General features: G+C 38.5%; 2 protein-coding genes across 3 annotated transcripts; one reads left to right on the plus strand and one right to left on the minus strand.

The window, feature by feature from the left end:
• Window positions 1–1,539: 1,539 nt before the first annotated feature.
• Window positions 1,540–14,657, minus strand: rnf40 (ring finger protein 40). The gene is made up of 20 exons (XM_036572773.1): window positions 14,606–14,657; window positions 13,762–13,903; window positions 13,475–13,642; window positions 12,613–12,931; window positions 10,466–10,663; window positions 9,959–10,080; window positions 9,374–9,520; window positions 8,518–8,592; window positions 8,293–8,412; window positions 7,033–7,212; window positions 6,672–6,807; window positions 6,257–6,378; window positions 5,197–5,462; window positions 4,856–4,973; window positions 4,619–4,768; window positions 3,872–4,084; window positions 3,573–3,698; window positions 3,324–3,464; window positions 3,128–3,229; window positions 1,540–3,016 (listed from the first exon to the last, which is right to left on the minus strand). The coding sequence occupies exons 2-20, from the start codon at window positions 13,894–13,896 to the stop codon at window positions 2,840–2,842; spliced, it is 3,015 nt and encodes a 1,004-aa protein (XP_036428666.1). The 5' UTR covers window positions 13,897–13,903; window positions 14,606–14,657; the 3' UTR covers window positions 1,540–2,839.
• A 455-nt stretch (window positions 14,658–15,112) lies between these two features.
• Window positions 15,113–19,933, plus strand: ccdc189 (coiled-coil domain containing 189). Of its 2 annotated transcripts, none has more exons than XM_036572775.1 (9): window positions 15,113–15,289; window positions 15,394–15,428; window positions 15,515–15,580; window positions 15,681–15,844; window positions 16,910–16,980; window positions 17,070–17,186; window positions 17,287–17,359; window positions 17,455–17,565; window positions 19,280–19,933. In XM_036572775.1, the coding sequence occupies exons 3-9, from the start codon at window positions 15,537–15,539 to the stop codon at window positions 19,438–19,440; spliced, it is 741 nt and encodes a 246-aa protein (XP_036428668.1). In that variant the 5' UTR covers window positions 15,113–15,289; window positions 15,394–15,428; window positions 15,515–15,536; the 3' UTR covers window positions 19,441–19,933. The 2 variants fall into 2 exon arrangements, with proteins under 2 accessions (XP_036428668.1, XP_036428667.1); XM_036572774.1 differs by having other exon boundaries at window positions 15,113–15,263.
• Window positions 19,934–20,304: the final 371 nt, after the last annotated feature.

Genomic DNA, 20,304 nt, shown 5'->3' on the forward strand with positions numbered 1-20,304 from the left:
TTCATACAGCTCGCACCGGCTTTATGTGTTTAACATGAAGAAATGTTTCACGCCAGTGTTTTTTCTCTTTCGATTCAAAAGGTTTGAGTACTTTTAAAGAGGTTTTTTGGTGAAGAGGCTGAAAGACCCCAGTCTCCTACAAGCCCATGTTGAGCAAACTGGGCTCATGAAGCTCATGAAAGTCACCACACCCAGCGACGTAATTCCTTGAGCGGAGTCCAAGAGCGCAAACAGTGCAGCCAGAGAGGAGAGAGTGAGTGAGTGTGTGTGTGTGTGCTGGAATTATTAACACGGGCGGCGCAGCAAACACAGAACCAGTGTGTAAGAAGACGAAAAACATCTCACCCGAACATTTCATTGCTCGTACTTAAGTTAAAATACAGACTTTTATTTTTTAAACCACAACCTCCCTTCACTTTTCTTTTGGTTTCTGCTGTTCCCGTTCCTCAGCTCAGACTTCCCTAAGGCTATTTGCACACCTGCCCACAAACGTTACAACACGAAATGTAGTGTCCTGGGAGTTTGCAGGCTGGTCATGAGGTCAGCGGTATACTCCGTGGATATTCGAACCAAAACCCCTCGGTAAAGGAGAATTAGGCGTGCTTACGTGCATGTGAACTGCATTCAGCTCACATGGCAATGACATCACGAGTTTGTTCTGATGAAAACCTCATGGGCAAAATCTTCGTCTGTCACGGTACAAAAAAATCACTTTTGCAGACTGACGCGAAGCCCAACCTTTTTCATGTTAAAGGTGAACTCCACCGATTTTTAATCATTTCTACATAATTAAACGATTGAGATGTAAACAAAGCCGAGTTTCGTGTGAAACGCTCTGTTCTAGAGAAACTTACCTAACTAGACTTGTTCACAGTGGTGGTGATGGGAACCAGACGTCTGAGGAGTTGAATTAGGGTGACAGTGCGTCTTCTTTTTCCAGGACACGTTCTCTTTTTGGAACCTAAAAATGCGCCTGTCCGGGATTTTTAAATCGCCTAAATGTCTAGGATTTGGCTTTGCTTTCATGTTGACATTTGCCCTCCCTCAGTGTGCCTCGTGCTGCCCTCATTTTTGAAAACCAAAATACGGTCACCCTAGTTTCATGCCTCTGAAAGCTCCCTCTGAGAAAGCTATGATATGGTTAGATATTTGCTGCCTGCTGTCATAGTTTTATGATAGCTTTGTGTTAAAGTTTTGGCTTAAAATGTATGAATGGCTTAAAATGTATCAAATATTAATTAAAATAAATATCCATTTATTTTGAATCTGTTCATGGTGGAGGGGTACATGCATGGCGTTGTAAGGCAAAATAGTCCCCAATAAAAACTTTTCTTTCTACAATTTACCACTATTTACCATCAACATTACATCTAAAACTCAGAAGACACATGTAGGTTCACTGGTAGTTTTGGATAGTAAAATGGATATTTGTGTTTTAGACATATCATCCCCTGGTTCCTATCACTGCAACTGTAAATCTGAGTCTACAAGTTTCTCTACAACAAACCATTTCACATCAAACCACTCTCAAACAGACTGTTTAAATCTCAAGGACTGAATTATTCAGAACTTTTGAATTTATTTTTTCCCCTTTAATAAAAAAGGGAAAACAGTGTTTAATACCAAATCTCAAGCTTCCAAGGATAAGACTTGTCTCACACAAGAGCTTCTTTCTGTGGAGGTATAGGCAGTTACAAGTTACACTTTCTGTGGCTTGAAGACTGAGAACGAGCCAAACGTGAACTTAGATCTTCACTTAAGTAGGCCCATGGGTCCATCCTCATTTCATATCCTTGTTGTGAATTCTTTGTGAGCACCTGCATGCTTGCTAACAAATCTTCTCTTATAAGACCTCTTACATGGGGACGAAAAGATACTCCACCTCAGTTTTTGGCTCTCACCGGCTATCATAATAAAGACACATTGCTCAAACTTGAGGTTTTTGAAGCCATATTATGAGCTATGGTGTTTATTCTCCACCCCCCTTAAGATAGGATCAGTAACTGCATAGCTTATGTTGAGAGTGGGCCCCAAAATGAAATAAGAATTCCCATTTACGTCAGCCAAGCTAGTGCAAATGTAAATTCTGAACCATTCAAGATCAGACACCTCCAGAACTTTTACTTCTGAAACATTGTTTTTCTGGAAATCTGCATGTTGATTTTGTAACATTGTGACTTCAAAATATCCATTAGATACCTGTCCTAAGCTTTTCTCTCATATGTCCGTTTGTTTGTTATGTACTTTAAAGAACTCCATCAGAAGCCAGAGAGTAGCGCATTACATCAGAAGCTGGATCCTATTACTGAACAGACTTACTGCTCTATTCGTTTGGATCAGACCCATGACTACCACAAGGAAAACAAATTTGCAATATGTTTTGCAGATGCACATTTTCTATCAACTTGTTAGAATGTCTGCAACACATTATGCGAGGAGTACCGGAAATTCTATTTAAGGGACTGTGGTGATGTGCAGTGTTTTTAGAAATTTCCAGTACATGTTCAAAAAGCAAATGCAAGTAAACAAACAAACAAAAAAAAAACATTAACTTACAGAACATTGAAAAGACTAGAAAACAAAATGGAAAAACAACCAAAAGGCTTGGATACCTCAGCTATAAACAAGCACTGGTTATGTGCTATTGGCTATAATCGTCACTCACTTCATCACCTCTTCAATCTGCAAACTCACTGTCCATTTGGTCTCTAGCACCAACTGATCATGGATCTACTGGAAGAAGCCTTTTGAGCAGAAATGTGTACTCTGCTCTTAAATTTACTTCTCCATAATGTCCCATGTCTTTACTATTATTTATGTTAATCATCCCATCTTGAACTTAAGTGATGTAGATGCGGTGGAAGTCATTGGCTCCAAAAGCAGCGTTGCACTTAGGACACTTCCTCTGGCGAGTGTCATAGCGGGTCTTCAAGCACTCATAACAGAAGACATGGAAACACTTGGTAAGCACAGTCTCCTTATCCCGAGTATTACAACAGGGGCAACGCAGTTTAGCCTAAAGATAAAAATACAGTCAGTGAATTCTTTATTCAAAAAAAGCAGAAAGATTAATGGCTTGTTTTGAGAAACACTATTCAACGCTGTATAGCATCTGTAAAGCCTTTACCTTATACTGATTGATTTCCTCTTGCAATATCTCATCAGCATCAGTATATACCTCCACCTTCTTCTGCTTCTCCAGCTTTCGGCGTAGTCGAGACAAGTCCTCCTAAAAGACAAGCGGCATAAGCCCATAAGCTCTTTTGACATTCCATTTCTCTTTTTTTTTTTTGCATTTGTGTGTATGTTTTGATGTTCTGTACCTGTGCGCGTTTGAGATTGCCGCTCTCCCTCTCACGTGCAGTACGATTCTCCAGCACTGACGTTTGGATCTCCTTCAGCTTGGCCTGGGTGTGTTCCAGCTGAACCTTAAGGTCCTCAGCCAGCTGAGCTGCTTCCACTGCCTGAACCCAAGATAAAGGAAAAATCTTGTCTATACCATATCTTACACCATTTGCCTAGAGTTGTCTAGCAAGTTCAGGTATATAACACTTCTGTGATCTTCCTCTTACTTTGCGCTTGTTGAGTTCTAGAGCTTGTGTGCGTAGTGCTAACTCTTTCTCCAGAGCAGCCAGTGAGCTCTGCAGGATGCCCTCCTTTTCCTCCAGTTTCTGCACTACCAGCAGCTGAGCATCAACCTTGAAAGTAAATAGAACAATTCGTATGAACAATTAATTACCTCTGCTTAATTTACACTACTACTTCAGAAGCACTGTTTATATTACAAGTGTGTCATTATAAAAACCTGCTTAGTTTCCATTAGCTGACCTCAGCATATTGCAGCACTTGTACCCCAAAATTCACTGCATACCTGGGTTTTGAAGGTGAGAACCTGGTCAGCCAATTCCTCTTTCTCCTCTCGCAGCAGCTTATAGATCTGGTTAGATTTGATCCTCTCACTCATCAGTTTGAAATTGGCATCATCTTTCTCTCGCAGCTGCTGCATTAGTCGGCTATTCTGCTCCTGCATGTCTTCAAAGGCCTGACCTGTCACATCCATCTCGCTAAGCAGGGCTTCCTCCTCCTGAGCACAGTAGACACAGAAAGGTTCATTAGAGCTGGTGATTGCTTAAACCTCAAGGTTCTGTGTTCTGTATGTAGGGCCAAACTTAATTTCTTCACTCTCATAATTACACAACTTACGTATTAGTTTCATTGTACCAACCAAATAATTCACAGCATTTACTGAACAAATCTTAAGACCGGTAAGTCAATAATAACCACACAGTTCAAAGGGTCAATCATATATTAATCCAAATCAAACCTTTAACATGAGAATAAAAACACAAAAAACATTTTTATGAAGAGAAACAATGAAAAACAAGAATTAAGAAATCAAAACCATTCTGATGAATTCTGATAGCTCCACCATGCAGTGCTAGAAGTTATTTATTTCTGCTAAATTTGAATTTAAGTGTAACGTTTGAGAACTGACAATCAGATCTGTCAGTCAACATGAGCAAGTTGAAATAAAAATTGTATGATCATGATTGTGTAGCATTTTTCATACAGGTAGAAAACAGTGAACTGATATAAAGTATGACCTAGCCAAGCATACTTGTTTTGTGGCAGTAAGCTTTTTCTGCAAATGTTCAATGGTCTCCTCTGCCACTCGAATCTTCCTCAGAGCATCTTCATCAGCCAGTTTCTTGCTCTCCTTCCTCTCTCTCTCCTCAAGCTCCCGTACCCGCTGCCTCAGCTCCTCCACCTACAAAAGATGCTAAATGAACTTCTGCTGTACATGCATGAGTATCTCAAGAAAAAGAACACTGTTCCATCTGAAGGGCACACAGACCTCTGCTTTGGCCTTCCTCTCAGCTGCCATCAGCTGCACTTTGTCCCTCTGCTCTTTTGGAGCAGACTTGTACATGTCTAGCAGCAACTTCATCTCCTTTTGAGACTCCTGAGCTTTCCTGATTAGGTGATATGGGGGACAATTTGTGCATACAAAACATTAGCATTAAAACACTGATGTCATTGTGCATTATTAGATATGAAAATGTTTTCACATAGTCTTATCAGATATGCTGTATTCTGAATTTCACTGTAATCATTTATTCTAAGGGTATTATGAAGGATAATCTTGTAATCTGAGGGTGTCAATCCCAATCCTAATGTGTGAAAGATGAGGCATACTTGAGCTCTGTCCTGAGCATCTTCAGTGTGTCAGAGTCTTTCCTCTTCAGCTCCTCACTGCGCTGCCTTTCCCGCTCTCTTTCTCTCTCCCTCTCTCTCTCCACCTCTCTCTCACGCTCCCGTGCTCTTTGTCTCTCCAGCTCTCGCCTCCTCTCCTCCTCTTCTTCTTGGTCATCATCCTCCTCTTTCTTCACATCCAGTCCTCCATCACTCACATTCTCCTCCAACATCAGCATACTGCCGGCTTCTCCGCTCTGACACTTCAACTGGAAAACAAGTGTTTATCATCATCCTACTTTAGTTTCAAGTTACAAAACAGAACAGAGCAGAAAACTCATTTAATTCAAGATTCTAAAATTTGACCAATAATATATTCAGTATAAATTTGCAAAATGTTGTTCCCAAGATGCGGAATATATTGTCAAGTCTTCAAAATAACCATTTGACACTCATCACTTTTGAAAATAGAGTATAATGACCAGGTTTACTAAACTGTTGATAGTTATAGAAGACTTTGTATTTACATACACTTTGTTTTATATTTTATGGCCTGGACATTTAATGGCCTAAATCAGTCGTCACCAAACATCTTCCTGGAGACCTACTTTCCTGCAGAGTTTAATCGCAGCCTATATAATACGTAACATGCTGCCTCCCCCTCACCTTGGCCTAATCCATCTGATTCAGCCGATCAGGAAGTTAATTATCTGAAGCAGGTGTGGCACATTGTAGTTGGAACAAGACTCCACAGCAGGGTATATGTCCAGAACTAAAGTTGGTGACCACTGGCCTAATTTATGTGGACAATGCTAGATCACTCTAATAGGGGCCCACCATATAAAAATTTCTTTGTTTATACTGGGGGGGGGAGGTCTACATGTGATTGCATGTTAAAAACAAATAATATGAACAGCTTTAAATAAATGTGTTTACATCATTTCAACAAAATTTGCGAATTCATCATTAAAAAAAAACGTCTGGTTTCAGTTTCCACAGAAAGCCTGCCCCTTTTAAATATAAAATTACTTCACAGACATCAAGAGGTGAATGTGAGCTGAACCTTGTTGATTTCCATCTGAGTCTCACGCAACTTCCTCTTGTATCTCTGCACATCCCCTTTGAGCTGGTGGTTATGATTCTGAAGGCTGCTAATTAGATGTCTCATTTCTCTGTTTATTGGACCTGTAGAACATGACACAGTAAAGATAAAGAGACAGCAGCGCTGATAAGCCGGTAGTTGTTTCAGTATCTGATGCTTGGTAAGCACTGAACTACGGCCAAAATAACAAAGAATAGAAAAGTGATGACAGGATACACCACCCCCACAGACTTCCTCTCCTCCGCCATAGTTACAGTAAACCAAGTCTGCCCCAAGGAAATTCACTGGTATGAAATGAAAGCTAAAAAGCCACCTGCAACTCTCTAACAACACCTGAACAAACTTGATATAAAAGAAACTGCACGAGAGGTTTTACCTGCTTGCTCATTGGCGGCAAGGTTCTGTTCAAATTCGATCCTTAGCATTTCATATTCCTTGCGCACCTGAGCTAGCGTGTCCTCTAACTGGATGACCTCAGTTCGTAACTTCTTCTGAAGAGACAGCTCATCACTCTACAAAGATAATGACAGCACAAAAAATAAATTATACTTTTAGACTAAAGAAAATAAAGGACATAATCTTGATATGATAACTGGTTGAATGAAGGCCTATGTATATAGTACATTAAGCTTCAGATTGCTCTTTGAATGTTCTAGCATCTTTATTTTGGTCTGTACTGAATCACGTTTTAAAAAGAGATGCTATATACAGAAACATTTTGCGTTCATGATGTTAACCTCCATGTGTTCTATCTGCCGTAGGTGAGCGTTCTTGGCAGTAAGCAACAGGGCCCTGGCCTCGTCCAGCTGGGTCTTCACTCCTAGAGACTCGTTGTACAGCAAAGAGAACTGAGACTGGAGGCACTTGTATTCTGGAGTCTCCTTCACCACCTCCTCTGGAATGTTCCGAAGGTCCATCTTACAAAAACACATCCATGTCAGCAATTTAGCACTGCAGAATACATTGTTACACATTGCCAACTGCTATCTTAATACTGAAATATTAAAACTGGAGAAGGATACAATAAACAAATTACAAAATTTTATTGCATGTTGTAAGCATTCAGACCATTTACACAAGTCTTCTGTGGTGGTGATGTTATGTCAAATTAAAGTGTAATTCCACCGTTTCTTTACAATTTCTGTGTAATTCAGTTACTGGGATGTGAACAAAGTCATTAGGAGTGGTCTGGTGTGAAATGGTTCAACTGTAGAGGAATTTGAATGACATAGATTTCCTTACAGTAGTGGTGACAGAAACCAGAGGTTCTGTGACTACAACACAAATACAGCCATTTTCTTTACCATCCAAAACCACCAATGAATCTACACGTCTTCGGAGATTTTATATGTAATGGTAAAACAGTGGTCAATCTGTTTTCTTTAGGGACTACTTTGCTGCGCTATGTTCTGCATGCACCTCTCCACCATGAACTTCAGGCCAAGATCTTTTCTCAAAACTACTGTAAAACAAAGTCTCAGGCATCAGGCAACATATTACAAGCACTTCATGCAATAACTTTATGTAAGGGGGCTTTTAGAAGAATTAAACCCTTCAGACATCTGTTTCCTATAACCCCCACTGTGAACAGTTCTGGCTGCCAATTTGTCTAGAATGATGGATTTCACTGAAAATCATTATGAATAATTTTGTTTACCTCTTAACCATTTAATTATGCAGAAATATTGAAAAATTGCCATAATTCCCCTTTAAGGCACTAAGAAAACAGTTTGGTCAAATTAATGTAGGCCTATTTTAGCTCTGTTGTGAGGCATATCACAATCACAATTACGTAGAAATATAACATTCGCGATATATTGTCCATACTATGCAGCCCTAGAACAATGCAGGCCTGACAAGAGGTACAAGCGGCAACTGAAATGACACAGTGACATAAGACAACGCAACGTGGCTGAGATAAAGAAGGACTCAGTATTTCCAGAGCAAATAAGAAAAACATGAAAATGACATTTTATCCACTCACAAGACTCTAGTACCTTCAGTTTCTCACTTTCCCGAACTGCCTCCTGTAGCTCCTGCTGCAATTTCTCCAGCTCTGCCATGCGGCTATTGGCCAACTCCTGGTTCTGCTCCAGCTCTGCATTCAGCAACTCAAACTGACAACAGAGTTGTTAATATGCAAAAATAAGCACTCATGTGAAAACTGTTGCTAATTTCTAAAAATTAAACTCCATATTTCAAAGCCTCTGGTCAAACTTTACCTTCTGTATATTTAGAGTAATCTGACCACCAGGTAGGCCACCAGAGCTGCCGGAGGCATGGTAGCCCGAATTCAGCTGAGAGTCAGAGAAACACATAAAATATTTAAGAGAATCTATTATGCTCATTTTCATTGTTCATAATTTTATTTTTGGGGTGTACAAGAACAGATTTACATGCTTCAATTTTCCGAAAACACATTATTAGTCTCATAATGCACATCTCTATTCAACCTCTGTCTGAAACACTCTGTTAAGAGTTCCTGCATCTTTAAAGATTGTCTCACAATTTTGTGTCATTTTGTAACAAAGGTAAAGGGCTGAAATTCCGGTGAGGCGTTTCTGGAAGTTGAGAAAAGAGCGCACTTTGGGCTTTGTAATTTTGTAGACCCATGCATGTCATGTATGATGAAGGATTAAAATACCCAGAGAGTCTGTCCCTCATATAAAATCCTAAACCAAGCACTGTTAGCTAGCTAACTAAACTTTAGTGATTACAACAAAGCAAAACATAATAAAACTTAAAACACTATAATAAAAATTAATAAAAGAATAAACAAGGAATTAGAGATTCAGCAACTTTGTTTGCGGTTGCTAGTTTCCAAAGTGCATTTGATGTGTTATTGATCGATCAGACATGGCGCATTCTGTGGTTGGGTTATGAACAACTAGTTGTATTTCCCAAACAAATACTTCCCAAAAAAAAAAAATACTTTCGCCTTATTAGTTTGAACACCTGCCTCATTTTTCAATTACACCCTCTGTGGCAGAAATTCTGCGGCTGTTGTTTTAATCCAACTTTTCTTAATAAGAAAAATAAAAAAAATATATAAATTAAAATATTTAAAAAAAAACTGACCTGCTCAAGAGCCTCCGCTAGGTGCTTATTGAGCTTCTGTTCTCTTTTGCGGAGTTTCTCGATGTCCCACTGCAGGTCTTCCACAGCCGTCTCCATCTCAGACACTTTTGTCTCAGAACTTGTGACTTTGTCAACCAGTTCATTATACTACAGGGACAAGATCAGAGACAGCAATCTTTAACGAAAGTGTGCTAAAATGACAAAACAATCAAGTGGTGCATTCTTTAGTCCCAATAATACATCTGGTTTTCACAGAAAAGAGATTCAGTACACAGTACTCTAAAGTACAGTACTATGTTCAGTACAAAAAGCTCATGTCCAGGGCATCAGTGTCATGTGAGAATTTTAGCAAAAAACAATGCTTCTTATAATATTCCTTTTAATTTCTTAGATAATTTCATTAAGGCAGTCAGTGACCTTGTTGACCTGGGCCCTGTTCAAGTAAAATTCTGCATTGTTTGTGTGGATATTGGGCTGTTGTTCACAGCTGAGAATATCAACACACATCAGTAGTCTTGTATTTATCCTCTAGCACAACACAATATCATCAATACAGAACCATGCACTAGGCTGACAAGTACGTACCTCCAATGACATTTTGTGGTGTCTCCCGTGCAGGGAGGAAGCCAGGTCTTGAAGTCTATTATTCTCTTCTAGTAGCGTGCGAGTCGTAGCAACAATCTCCCGCTGAGCATCATCTTCACATACTAAAAGGGAAACGCAAACAACACTGAGTATGAGTAAAACATCTACGCTGTTTGGACTTAATTTCAGATGCACTGCAATGTAGTTTCAATATTTATTAACTATTGTCTGTTTCTTATGTGTAGCATGTTCATGAGACTGTTTCAATCTTCAAAAATGCTTATGTGAACCTTAATGCTGTAGACAAGATCCTGGCTTAATAGAAAAGAGTAATAAAGAACAGGAACCTGATTTCTTCATATCTGGTCTATGTATTTCAGTCTTTATTCACAATGAACATCAATGCTTGGAGCTGTTTATACTTTACTAATCCCTAAACAGGAGCTTTAGATTGTCATACACCAAAGTTAAAACCATGCATATTTAAGTAAATGAGCGCCTAGTTACCTGCTGTTTGTACACGAGAGCACAGATCTTCAATGGAGTTGTGCAGACGGTCAAAGATGCAGACCATGCAGGCTACTGCTCCCTTGCTGAACTGCATTCTGTCCTGCAGCTGCAAACTGAGCTCCTCCTCGCTGCTGTTATCCAGAGTGGAGAGGAAGGCCTTTGCACTCTCGCTTAATGGAGGAGGTGGAGGAGGAGCTGTAGATACAAAATCGGACACAAATGATGAAAAATGTCCTGGTGTGACAGTTTTTGCTGTGTTTGTGCACAATACTGTGTAAAAGTCTTAGGCCAGCCAAGAAAACTGTTTATCTGGGCCTCAACAGCATCTTAGTATAAAGATCATCTTAATTGGCAGATGGAGTGTTCAATGTGAGGCTCTCTCTACCATTTAAGAAACAATTTGTGCTAAGATGCTCAGCCCTGTGCAGTAAGTGTGTTGTTTCATGTATGAACACTATTTGTTTTCACTAAATGTTATTAATATCTTGTATGATGGTAAAGCTAGGTGTATATGACCATTTTTACCCTGATTTTAAAATGGCCCTTCCAACAAATTTTCACATTTGCAAGCGATTTTCCAGGAGAATGACCGCGTGGCGAGTCTCTTAGAGCAAGAAAGGAATGAGTTCATCTTAAGCCTTCCGATCGAGCTCTTGAGCTGAAGAGTCCTGTAGTATGAGGTGGTCAGAGACGTAAACGAATGAGTGATTCAGGCAATAGTGAGTGAGAGAGCTAGGAGAGGAGGAAAAAGTGATATGTGCAGCAGTGGTAGAGCTGCTTATTATACTGGCAAAAGCACAAGTGCTTCTATAAGTTTAGTGCCTTAATAAACAGAACATCAAGGAACTCATGTCAGGGGCCAGCTTGCAGTGAAATGCTTGTTTTTACTACAGAATAGAATTACATTCATGTTTCCCAAAATGTTTATCCACAGTTGCTGCACTTCTTCTATGAACATAAAGGCACAAACAAGTCCAGTCCAGTTTAGATTAGTTTGTTTAGGATCTTGAGTGCTTACTCATGGCGGATAAGTTATTAGTCATTTTGATCACATTGTCTGCATTTGACCGTTTCTGCTTTAAAGCATTTTTTCTGAGTTGAAGTCACTTGAGAGCTGCAGTTGTGGTAGGGTTAGTAGGTCTAGGCTGGTTCAGAATAGGTGATTAATGTTTCCTTGGTTTGGCTGTTCATGGATCACAGACTCACTAAATACGTTTGCAGAGCGTACTAGCATGTAAATCTACATGGCTACTAGATTAAAGAGCAGAGCAAAAACCAAGAAAAACAGACAGTGCTGTTATGCTGACATTAGTTTGCTAACTAGCCAGGCAAGCAATGTTTGCTTATAGGTGAATCAAAGATTAAATTAAACTTAATTAAAGAGCAAAACAGCTCTTTATGCTTTATGCAGTGACTGTGAGTATCTGTAGCATGTAAAACAAAGAACAAACTGGCAGAACAATCCCATGATGCAGCAAAATGTGACGCTGATTCCCAAGCACCTATGGGTATGGTAGTGGACATTAGCATTATGCTAGTGGGTAATCAGACCATGCAAGGCTGCTTGTAAAACGAATGAACAGGGTTTCTGCATTAAATGTTGCCATGCAACAACATACATCTAGCAGATCTTAATGATTCTATGACTGTTCCTGGTTCACAGCATAAACAAAACTAAGAAAACTAGGAAATGACTGGAATATCCTGAACATTACATTCTGTTAGATCCATGTTACCCCATTAGCAGCTGCACTTTCTCTTGAACTCCACAGGCTCAAACACAAACAGTTGAAATTAGCTCCTTCTTGCTGTTCTACAGCAGGAGAATCAGGGGGGGAATCTCCTACACTTCAATGACTGTTCCTTTTTTCCATCTCTAGATAAGGTGGTCCTTTCTCCACGTTTCAGGACACCGTCTACTTCATGAGCTATGAATATTAAATATAACTCATCACAACACACTGCACTGTACAGAAGCTGCACCAACACATCTACTGAAAATATGAATGATGCCATACATCATTCAAGCATTTGCTGTTGGAATGCATCTTGAAAATATAATTTTGTCATGTGACTTAAAACTTCTGGACAGCACTGACATCCTTAAAAAACAGTAGAAAATGAAGACAATGAAAAATGTTTACCAAGTATTCCATCCCCTACTGGCTCCTCAGGAGGCTTCTCCGCAGCATCAGCCTGCTGTTGCTCTTGTTCCTGTTGCTGCTCCTGCTTCTGTACCTGTTCGGGCTGCTGCTGTTTCTCCTCCTCTGCTGGAGGCAGAGGGTGAGGGAGCCCATCCTCTCCTTCCACTGGAGTTGGCAAAGGGGCAGGAACATCAGTGGCAGGTGAGGGGGCTGTTGCAGAAGCAGGGACAGAGGCTGGGGGACTAACGGGAGTCTGCACAGGTGCTGGAGTAACCTCAGGTTCAACGCGTTGCAGTAACTCTTGAACATTTTCCTCCAGCTGTGTGCAGAAAGTGTTAAAAAGGATGTTTCATATATCTGGTAGGGTTTACAATAATTTTCATATAGAGTAACATACAGTGCTGTTTGAAAGTTTGTGAACCCTTTACCATTATGTGCATTTCTGCATAAGTTTGACCTAAAATATGATCCTATCCATCTGTCAGAACGATAGATAAGGAGAACCCAATTAAACGATGGTGATAGTATTTCACAGTGCCCACGATAACATCATGATGTGCATTGAATATCGCAGTATACCTTGTTACTGAATGTCTAGGCACTGTTTGTGGTACAGCATTCATAGTGATCACCGCTGAAGGTTCACACAGTCAAAAAGCAATTAGCAGTGCAGAGGCATGCATTTTGTATTTTGTTCACAGTACTTTTGACAAGTACCATTCATGCTCCTTATACTAAAAGAAACAAAAACCATAGACAGCCCTTCATTTCATACAAATCAGCAGAGGAGTGGAATATGGCTAAATCATCTAGATTACATAAAAACTAGCACTACTCAACACTCTGTGTATGTGTTTAGTACCTGGGTCCAGTAACGATTAACAATGAGAAGTGTGGTATCATCAGTTGCTTGTCTTTTTTCCAGCTTCTCAATTTTCTCTCTGAGCTCATCTTCAATTGCCTGCCTCTGCTCAAGGCGCTCAAGGAGCTTCTTGTTCTTAAACTGAAGGACCTTCATGTCCATTTCCTCCTGCAAGGCACAAAATAATACAAAGCGTTAACATCCTGCGTCATTTCATTTCTGAGCCTGACATCTACAATACTACAATTCAGATCTCTGCAGAGACTATGGTAACGACAGGAGCTCACCGTGGATGAAACTCCCCCAATACGAATGGGCTCGATAAGGGTGGTCGTAGTCTTTTCCTCTTTTTTCATCTTCTTTTCAGGGGGTCCGGGGGGACTGTCCCCTCCAGAGGCACGCTTACCTCCCGTGCCTGACATGGTTCCCCTATTTTAAACAGACAGATCGGTTAAACACTCCATCTAGATCTATATAACAGTGCGGTTTACACGAAGGTATTTTAAAGATTGTAAACAGTAGCGGCTGCTGTCAACAGCCTTCATGTCCACTTACACGAAGCGTCTTTCTATGGAAAAGTCTATTACTTTGTCTTTAGGATGCTATTAATGTATCCCTATCCACTAACAGCACTGATTTATCTATCTAAGTCGACCTAAATAAATGTACCTCGGACTGAATCAGTTTCTTACATTGTGCTAGCTAACGCTACGTAGCCAACTGCAGAGGGCCTTCAGTACCTTCAAATCGTTGCACAGCTGGTAACGTTAACTAAAATATGCGTCAAGCTGTAAGCTAACAAAATACGTTACTTAGGTTTAATCATAAACAGTGTATTAATATATAGCTTTATACACTACAACATTCAACAGTTTGTAAGCGAATGGCTAACGCTAGCTAGACAGCTAATAAGATCTATCTCGGCTAACGCTAGCTAGCAGTAACGTTAAAGTCTCTGTACGTTAGCTAGGTTAGGTAAACTAGCAGTAAACACGGATATTTCCACTAAAACAAAAAGTCCTAATTTGTAAAGTAAATACTCGATGTGCATATTCTAAAGAAATGAATGCATCGGCGTTTCTTAATGAACGTCAGACTTTACAATAAATGTAACTGTGCACAGCGACAAACCTTCGCTAGCCGCAAAGATAGTGAACGGCGATAGCGGTGCGAAAACTGCTACAGCGGAACATTACAAAAACGAGCTACTAGCTTCAAAATAAAGGTCACTTTCCTAGGACGAAGTGAGGGCGAGATCTCAGAACAAACGGCATTTTCAGTCAATCTGAATACTTTACTGCCCTGTTAAGAAAATTCATGGATTTGAAAAAATCAAATTCGTTATCGCGAGAATTTTTATAATATTGCAAGAAATGTGTTATGACCAGTTGGTAAGCTGTGGCATTCCCCATTGTAAAAACGTATGCCATTTTTTTTTCAAAATAAAAGTAAAAAACTCTCAGTTTTCGTTCCCCAATAACGTTAGTTAATAATTTTTCTACCTCCGACATGCATAAATATTTTTAATTTATGTTTTGAAGTCTTTCGTAGTTTGATTACAGAATTGAATATAGCGTCTCTGACTGATCTAAAACGACTGTTTTCTTCCAGTGTGAGCGCACCCGGTTGTTGCTAGGCGACACTGCAACACAGACCAGCGCTGCTATCATGCTTTTAGAGGAAACCTGCTAGTTAGCTAACTAGCTAACTTAGGAGACAACTTTAAAAGCGTGTTCATAAAGCAACCTAGTCTTCAGCTACGCGGGCGAAAATGAAGACTGAAGCATCGGTACGATATAAAGGAGCTCGTTCATTGTGAGAATAACCCTGGTCATAAACAGCAAGCAGAAACCCGTGTAATATTGTTCAGTCAGGCCAGAACTTTGTTGCTGTGACTAACTGTAACACTTATATTCTAGGAGCTATGTCCTCCGAAAGCCAGAGTGTTATTATGGTATGTTATAATTAATTACAGTTAAAATGGACTTCTTCCATTCTGTGCCTGTCACCTAATTGTGTTGTTGTTGAATGGACCTGCAGGGCAGACCTGAGTTACAATGATATGGAGGAAATTGACAAGGCAGACTCTATACCAGACATTGAAAGGTTTTCATTCATTAATTCTAAATTTTCAGGTCTTTTGCTGATGAGAATTTATACAATGAATATGCCATATAAACCATGGTTTGCTTTCTGATTTCTGCAGGATTCTGTGCCATTCACTGAGAATTGAGCTACCTGAGCCACGGCTGGGAATTCTGCTCGAGTTGTACACAAATATAGTGATGTTCTGCAGGGAGCAACACTTCAACAGAGAACAAACATCTGTTCTTCTCTCCATTGTAAAGAATGTGCATCAGCTTAACACAGGTGATTCATTTTAATGGGCCTATACATTTTCTTGTCTTCTTCAGTCCCTGAAGTCTGCTCATGATGTTTGTGTGGATTCATGTAACAAAAAAAAAACTAGTTTTAACATGACCATTTCCTACCTTTATCCCTTAGAATTAAACAGGCTATTTTTGTTACTGTATCTTCATCGAAATACGGACGTGTCACAAATTAAAGGAAAAACGTGTATAAAGGCAGACAGGTGTACTCCATCATACAATTAAGCAGTTAACATCCTACCATTCCTCTGTTGCCTATATAAAAATATCAGGCAGTTGACTTTGATTTTGGATCAAGATGGCATGAGGAAATCTGTGTGACTTTAAAAGAGGTTCATTATTGGCAAGAGCTTTAATCACAAGACTGCTTAACTGGCTTAATGTTTCTGTAGGAACAGTGGCATCTGAATTTAGAACTATGGGAAAGACATCAGTATATTGGGTTAGAGGTTGTACTTGATAACTCACATTTGATGATGCTTGTGCATTAGTATGATATGTAAGGAAAAACAGGAGCAGCTGATGCTCATGTGACTGAGCATGAGCTGCACAGAGAGGGAAGTTTTCGTAAGGTTGCAATGCATAAACCACTCATTACAAAGATGAATACACGTTTCAGAGTTCAGTTGTGTAAAAACCATCAGTGCTATGTTCAATAGAGATGTGGAACCAACTGATGTGGTCAGATGAGTCATCTTTCCCCACATACTCCAGAAGTGGGAGAGTGCATGTGCAGAATACACCAAGAGAACTGTATAAGCCTGAATGCTTGATTTCTACAGTGAAGGGGTTCAGTGGCTTTGTTATGCTGTAGGGGGTATTTTGCCAGCATGGTTTGGGTCTCCTACTGTAAGCAATGTCACAACTTCAATAAAATGCCTGTGGTACATGACACAAAACCCATCACTCTGAACAGAAGATGTCCAAGAATTACTGTTTATCTACATTTGTGATAATCAGGTAACGATAATTTAACTAATGAAATGTCACCTTGGATAATTTCTTTTAAGCTCTTTTGACACACCTCTTCTTTCCAACACTCCAGAAACTCCCCTCAACAATATGGACCAGTGTTTCACCTACTGCAGTGAGCTTCTGCTTTGTCATTCTGTCAGAGTATGTAAATCAGAATGTGTTATAATTAACTGAACTAATTTACTGAGATTTTTTTGCTCTTAAAATACTTTGTATTCTTTCTTGTCTAGAGACCTCCTTTCAGCATCAGTCTTTTCAGTTCAGAAGAAGTAACCCAGATTATAAAATATCTCATCAACACATATATGAGACACTATGTACTTTACAAGTACATATTCACACCTCAGGTATCTTTGTCATCTTGTTCACTGAATACAGTCTTTATTGCATGCTGAATTTCTGCTGTTTGATTTACTGATGGGACTTTTTCCTTCACCATTGGTGAAGATGCATTTGGATTTATCCTTATCCTATATTGGAATGCCTGAGGATACTGTCACAGAAGAACAAGCCAGCGAAGGTACATTAACTCAGCATTCAATGCAGTGTTACCATTGCCCTATCCTATACCTTAAACGTCAGCTTTGAGACTGAATAGTTCTATCTGGACATCAGAGTGTGTTACAGATGCAGAGAAGGAAACTGAAAAGGAATCAGTGGAAGCAAATGAGCAAGACACAGCATTGTCAGAAATCTTGACCACCGACACAGAGACACCAAACCAAGGTACTGAAATTGCTTTAGATTAGTGTGAAGAGCAATTAAACTAATGGATCTATTTCACTGGCAGTTTTTCTTAGGTGGGACCATAATGGGGCCACAGTTTGGGTTCAGGGGCCAAATTCAAATTCAAAAAAGCTCCATAATCATCTCATAAAATACCTAAATAAATGTGTTATTTTATTGAGCATTGACCACACTACTGAGATAGCTCATTCCATATATCAGAGTTTTACATTCTTTTGCAGACATGGTAAAATATCTAACCATGAGGCAGATAATTTCACAACTACTATACAGGCATGCAAACTCATGGGCAAAAGTTCAGAAAATTATGTTTTTTTTGGCTTTGTCACCCAGGAGGAAATTTCAGTAATTTTAACATGAAATGAATTATTCTCTTGCACACTGAGAATAAAACACGAGGGAAGAAATAATTGCCAAAGAAGGATTCAGTTAATTGAGCTCAACGGCTATGCCTAAACAAGTAAAAAAAATTGTACTTTTTTTGCCTTCTCCTGAACAATTACTGTAAAGAGGGTTATTCTTAAAACGTACCTATCATTGGTGTTTGATCTGGTAAAAGGCCTATACTGACTGTGTAAGTCAGTAAGGCTGCTTGGACCCCAATGATTGCCACTTGTGATGTAATTTGTAGACAATCACTTAACAATACCGCTCACTGATTACAACAGTCCACAAAAAACAAGATGTTCCACATCAATTTTTGACAAAAACATAATGTACACATGCTACCATTTTGGCATCCACTGTTTGAAAGCTGTGGAAGAACGAAATCATATATGTGAAGATGAAACCAACTTCATTGCTCTCAAAGCTTTTTCATGCTTATAAAACTACTTTGTTGTATGTATATATGGATCATTCTACTGAATTACTTTGAACGGACATCTCTTAAATAAATACATAAATACCATTAAAAAACAAATAAGTATTCAGGCATTAGATATTTACAGGGATTGTGTTATGATCTATTTAAACCCTAAGCATTAATTGAGATAGTAATAGGCTGAAAATGATTTATAGGGTACTTCCTGTTGGGAGGTGTCAGCCCCAAACCCTAAACCCCTGAATTTCAACTTGTAATAATAATACATATATTTTTTCTGTATGCTTTGCTTCTCTGTTCTTCATGGCCACATGGCAAACAATTAGATCTCTTTATTTTGAAGTAAATGTATTACAAAGTCTGAAAATCAGTGTGTAACGTTAAGTATTGTCACTACTGAAAGCACATCTTTTCTGCAATTAAGTAAACATATATATATATATATTTTTTTTTAATGATAAACTAAAAAGTTATTAAGTTAAAAAAGTTGGAGATATGAGTTTTTGTCCTCACAGCAACAATATACTGTACTGCGAAATATTTGTATAACCACTGTTGAACACAGCCAGCAGCAGGTTATTACTGTCAAAAATCTGTGCTACTGAATGGATGTAAATAGCATAACTTAAAATAGCATAATATTACAGAAAAGTAAGTTGCAAATGTGCAGCAAATGATGTTTTTACAATAAGAAAACTAGTATGCACATTTTTAAATGTCACTGAAGATGCTTCAGCAGCCAGGAATTTCAATAAATGTGGTATTTCATGTCTAACATTGATCAGATTCTATGATGGTATTGAAGAGGAGGGTCTTGGTTTAAGTGCCTATGTGGAACAATTTTTCTTAGAAGGTCATTTTCATTATTAGGTCCATCATCAAAGGCAAAGCTCTGGTCAATTGTGGAAAAGGAAGTAAAAGAAGAAGTGATGCGCTTGACCACTCAACTAGAAAAACAGCTGCAGGAAAGTACTGATCAGCTTAACACTGCGCTTACTGCACTGGAGACTAGCATTCAATCTAAGAAATGACCAAATGTCTACATGTCCCCACAGACTATAAATATAAATATATCAGTATAAATGTGGTTTATATATATACTACCTTCAAATGTTTGAAGTCACTATTTTCAATAATATAAAATTTCAATTATATAAAACCAAATTTGTTTCACATAGATGTGTAAAGTAATTGTAATATGATGCTAATATTCTATGTTTAAAACAATTTGTGGGAAGCTGTAAAAAAAAAAATAAATGTTTCATGATGAATGAAGCTGTAAATGATTCCATAATAACTAAGAAAGCTGTGTTGCATTGAGATTTTCATAGTTAAAATGCTGTTTATAGCTATTTGCGATAATTTTGTGACAAGAAATTGCTACAATTCTATAACAATTCTACAAATTCTACAATTCTATAACAGTTTATTATTTAATAACACTTGTAACACAATTTTTTATTTTACTATGTCATAACATCTCTTCAAAAATCTGTTCAAAAATAAATTGTGAATAAACCATCATTTTTTGTTCTGGTGTCTAATTTATAACATTTCAGTCTACACTGTTTAAGTTATTATTGAATTCCAATTATTAATATTACTAATATAATAGTGATATTATATTAGTATTATTAATATTACTAATAAATGTAATATTAATATTACCTTTCTTTGTACAACTTTCTATTGATTATACGCTAGAAATATCATAAAAAATATTTTCCATATAGCGAAGCTGCTGTGACTTTGCAAGTGATCTTAAAATAAAATGTTTTCATGATGGTAAACTGTTACAAGAGCTAACATATTACAATAATATTAGTTTAAACATGCCCCTTTTACAGAATTTATTTAAAAACAAGAGACATTTATATTTCCCATTATAAGAATGC

Source organism: Colossoma macropomum, unplaced genomic scaffold (genome assembly GCF_904425465.1).
Source record: "Colossoma macropomum unplaced genomic scaffold, Colossoma_macropomum, whole genome shotgun sequence".
Taxonomy (NCBI): Eukaryota; Metazoa; Chordata; class Actinopteri; order Characiformes; family Serrasalmidae; genus Colossoma; species Colossoma macropomum.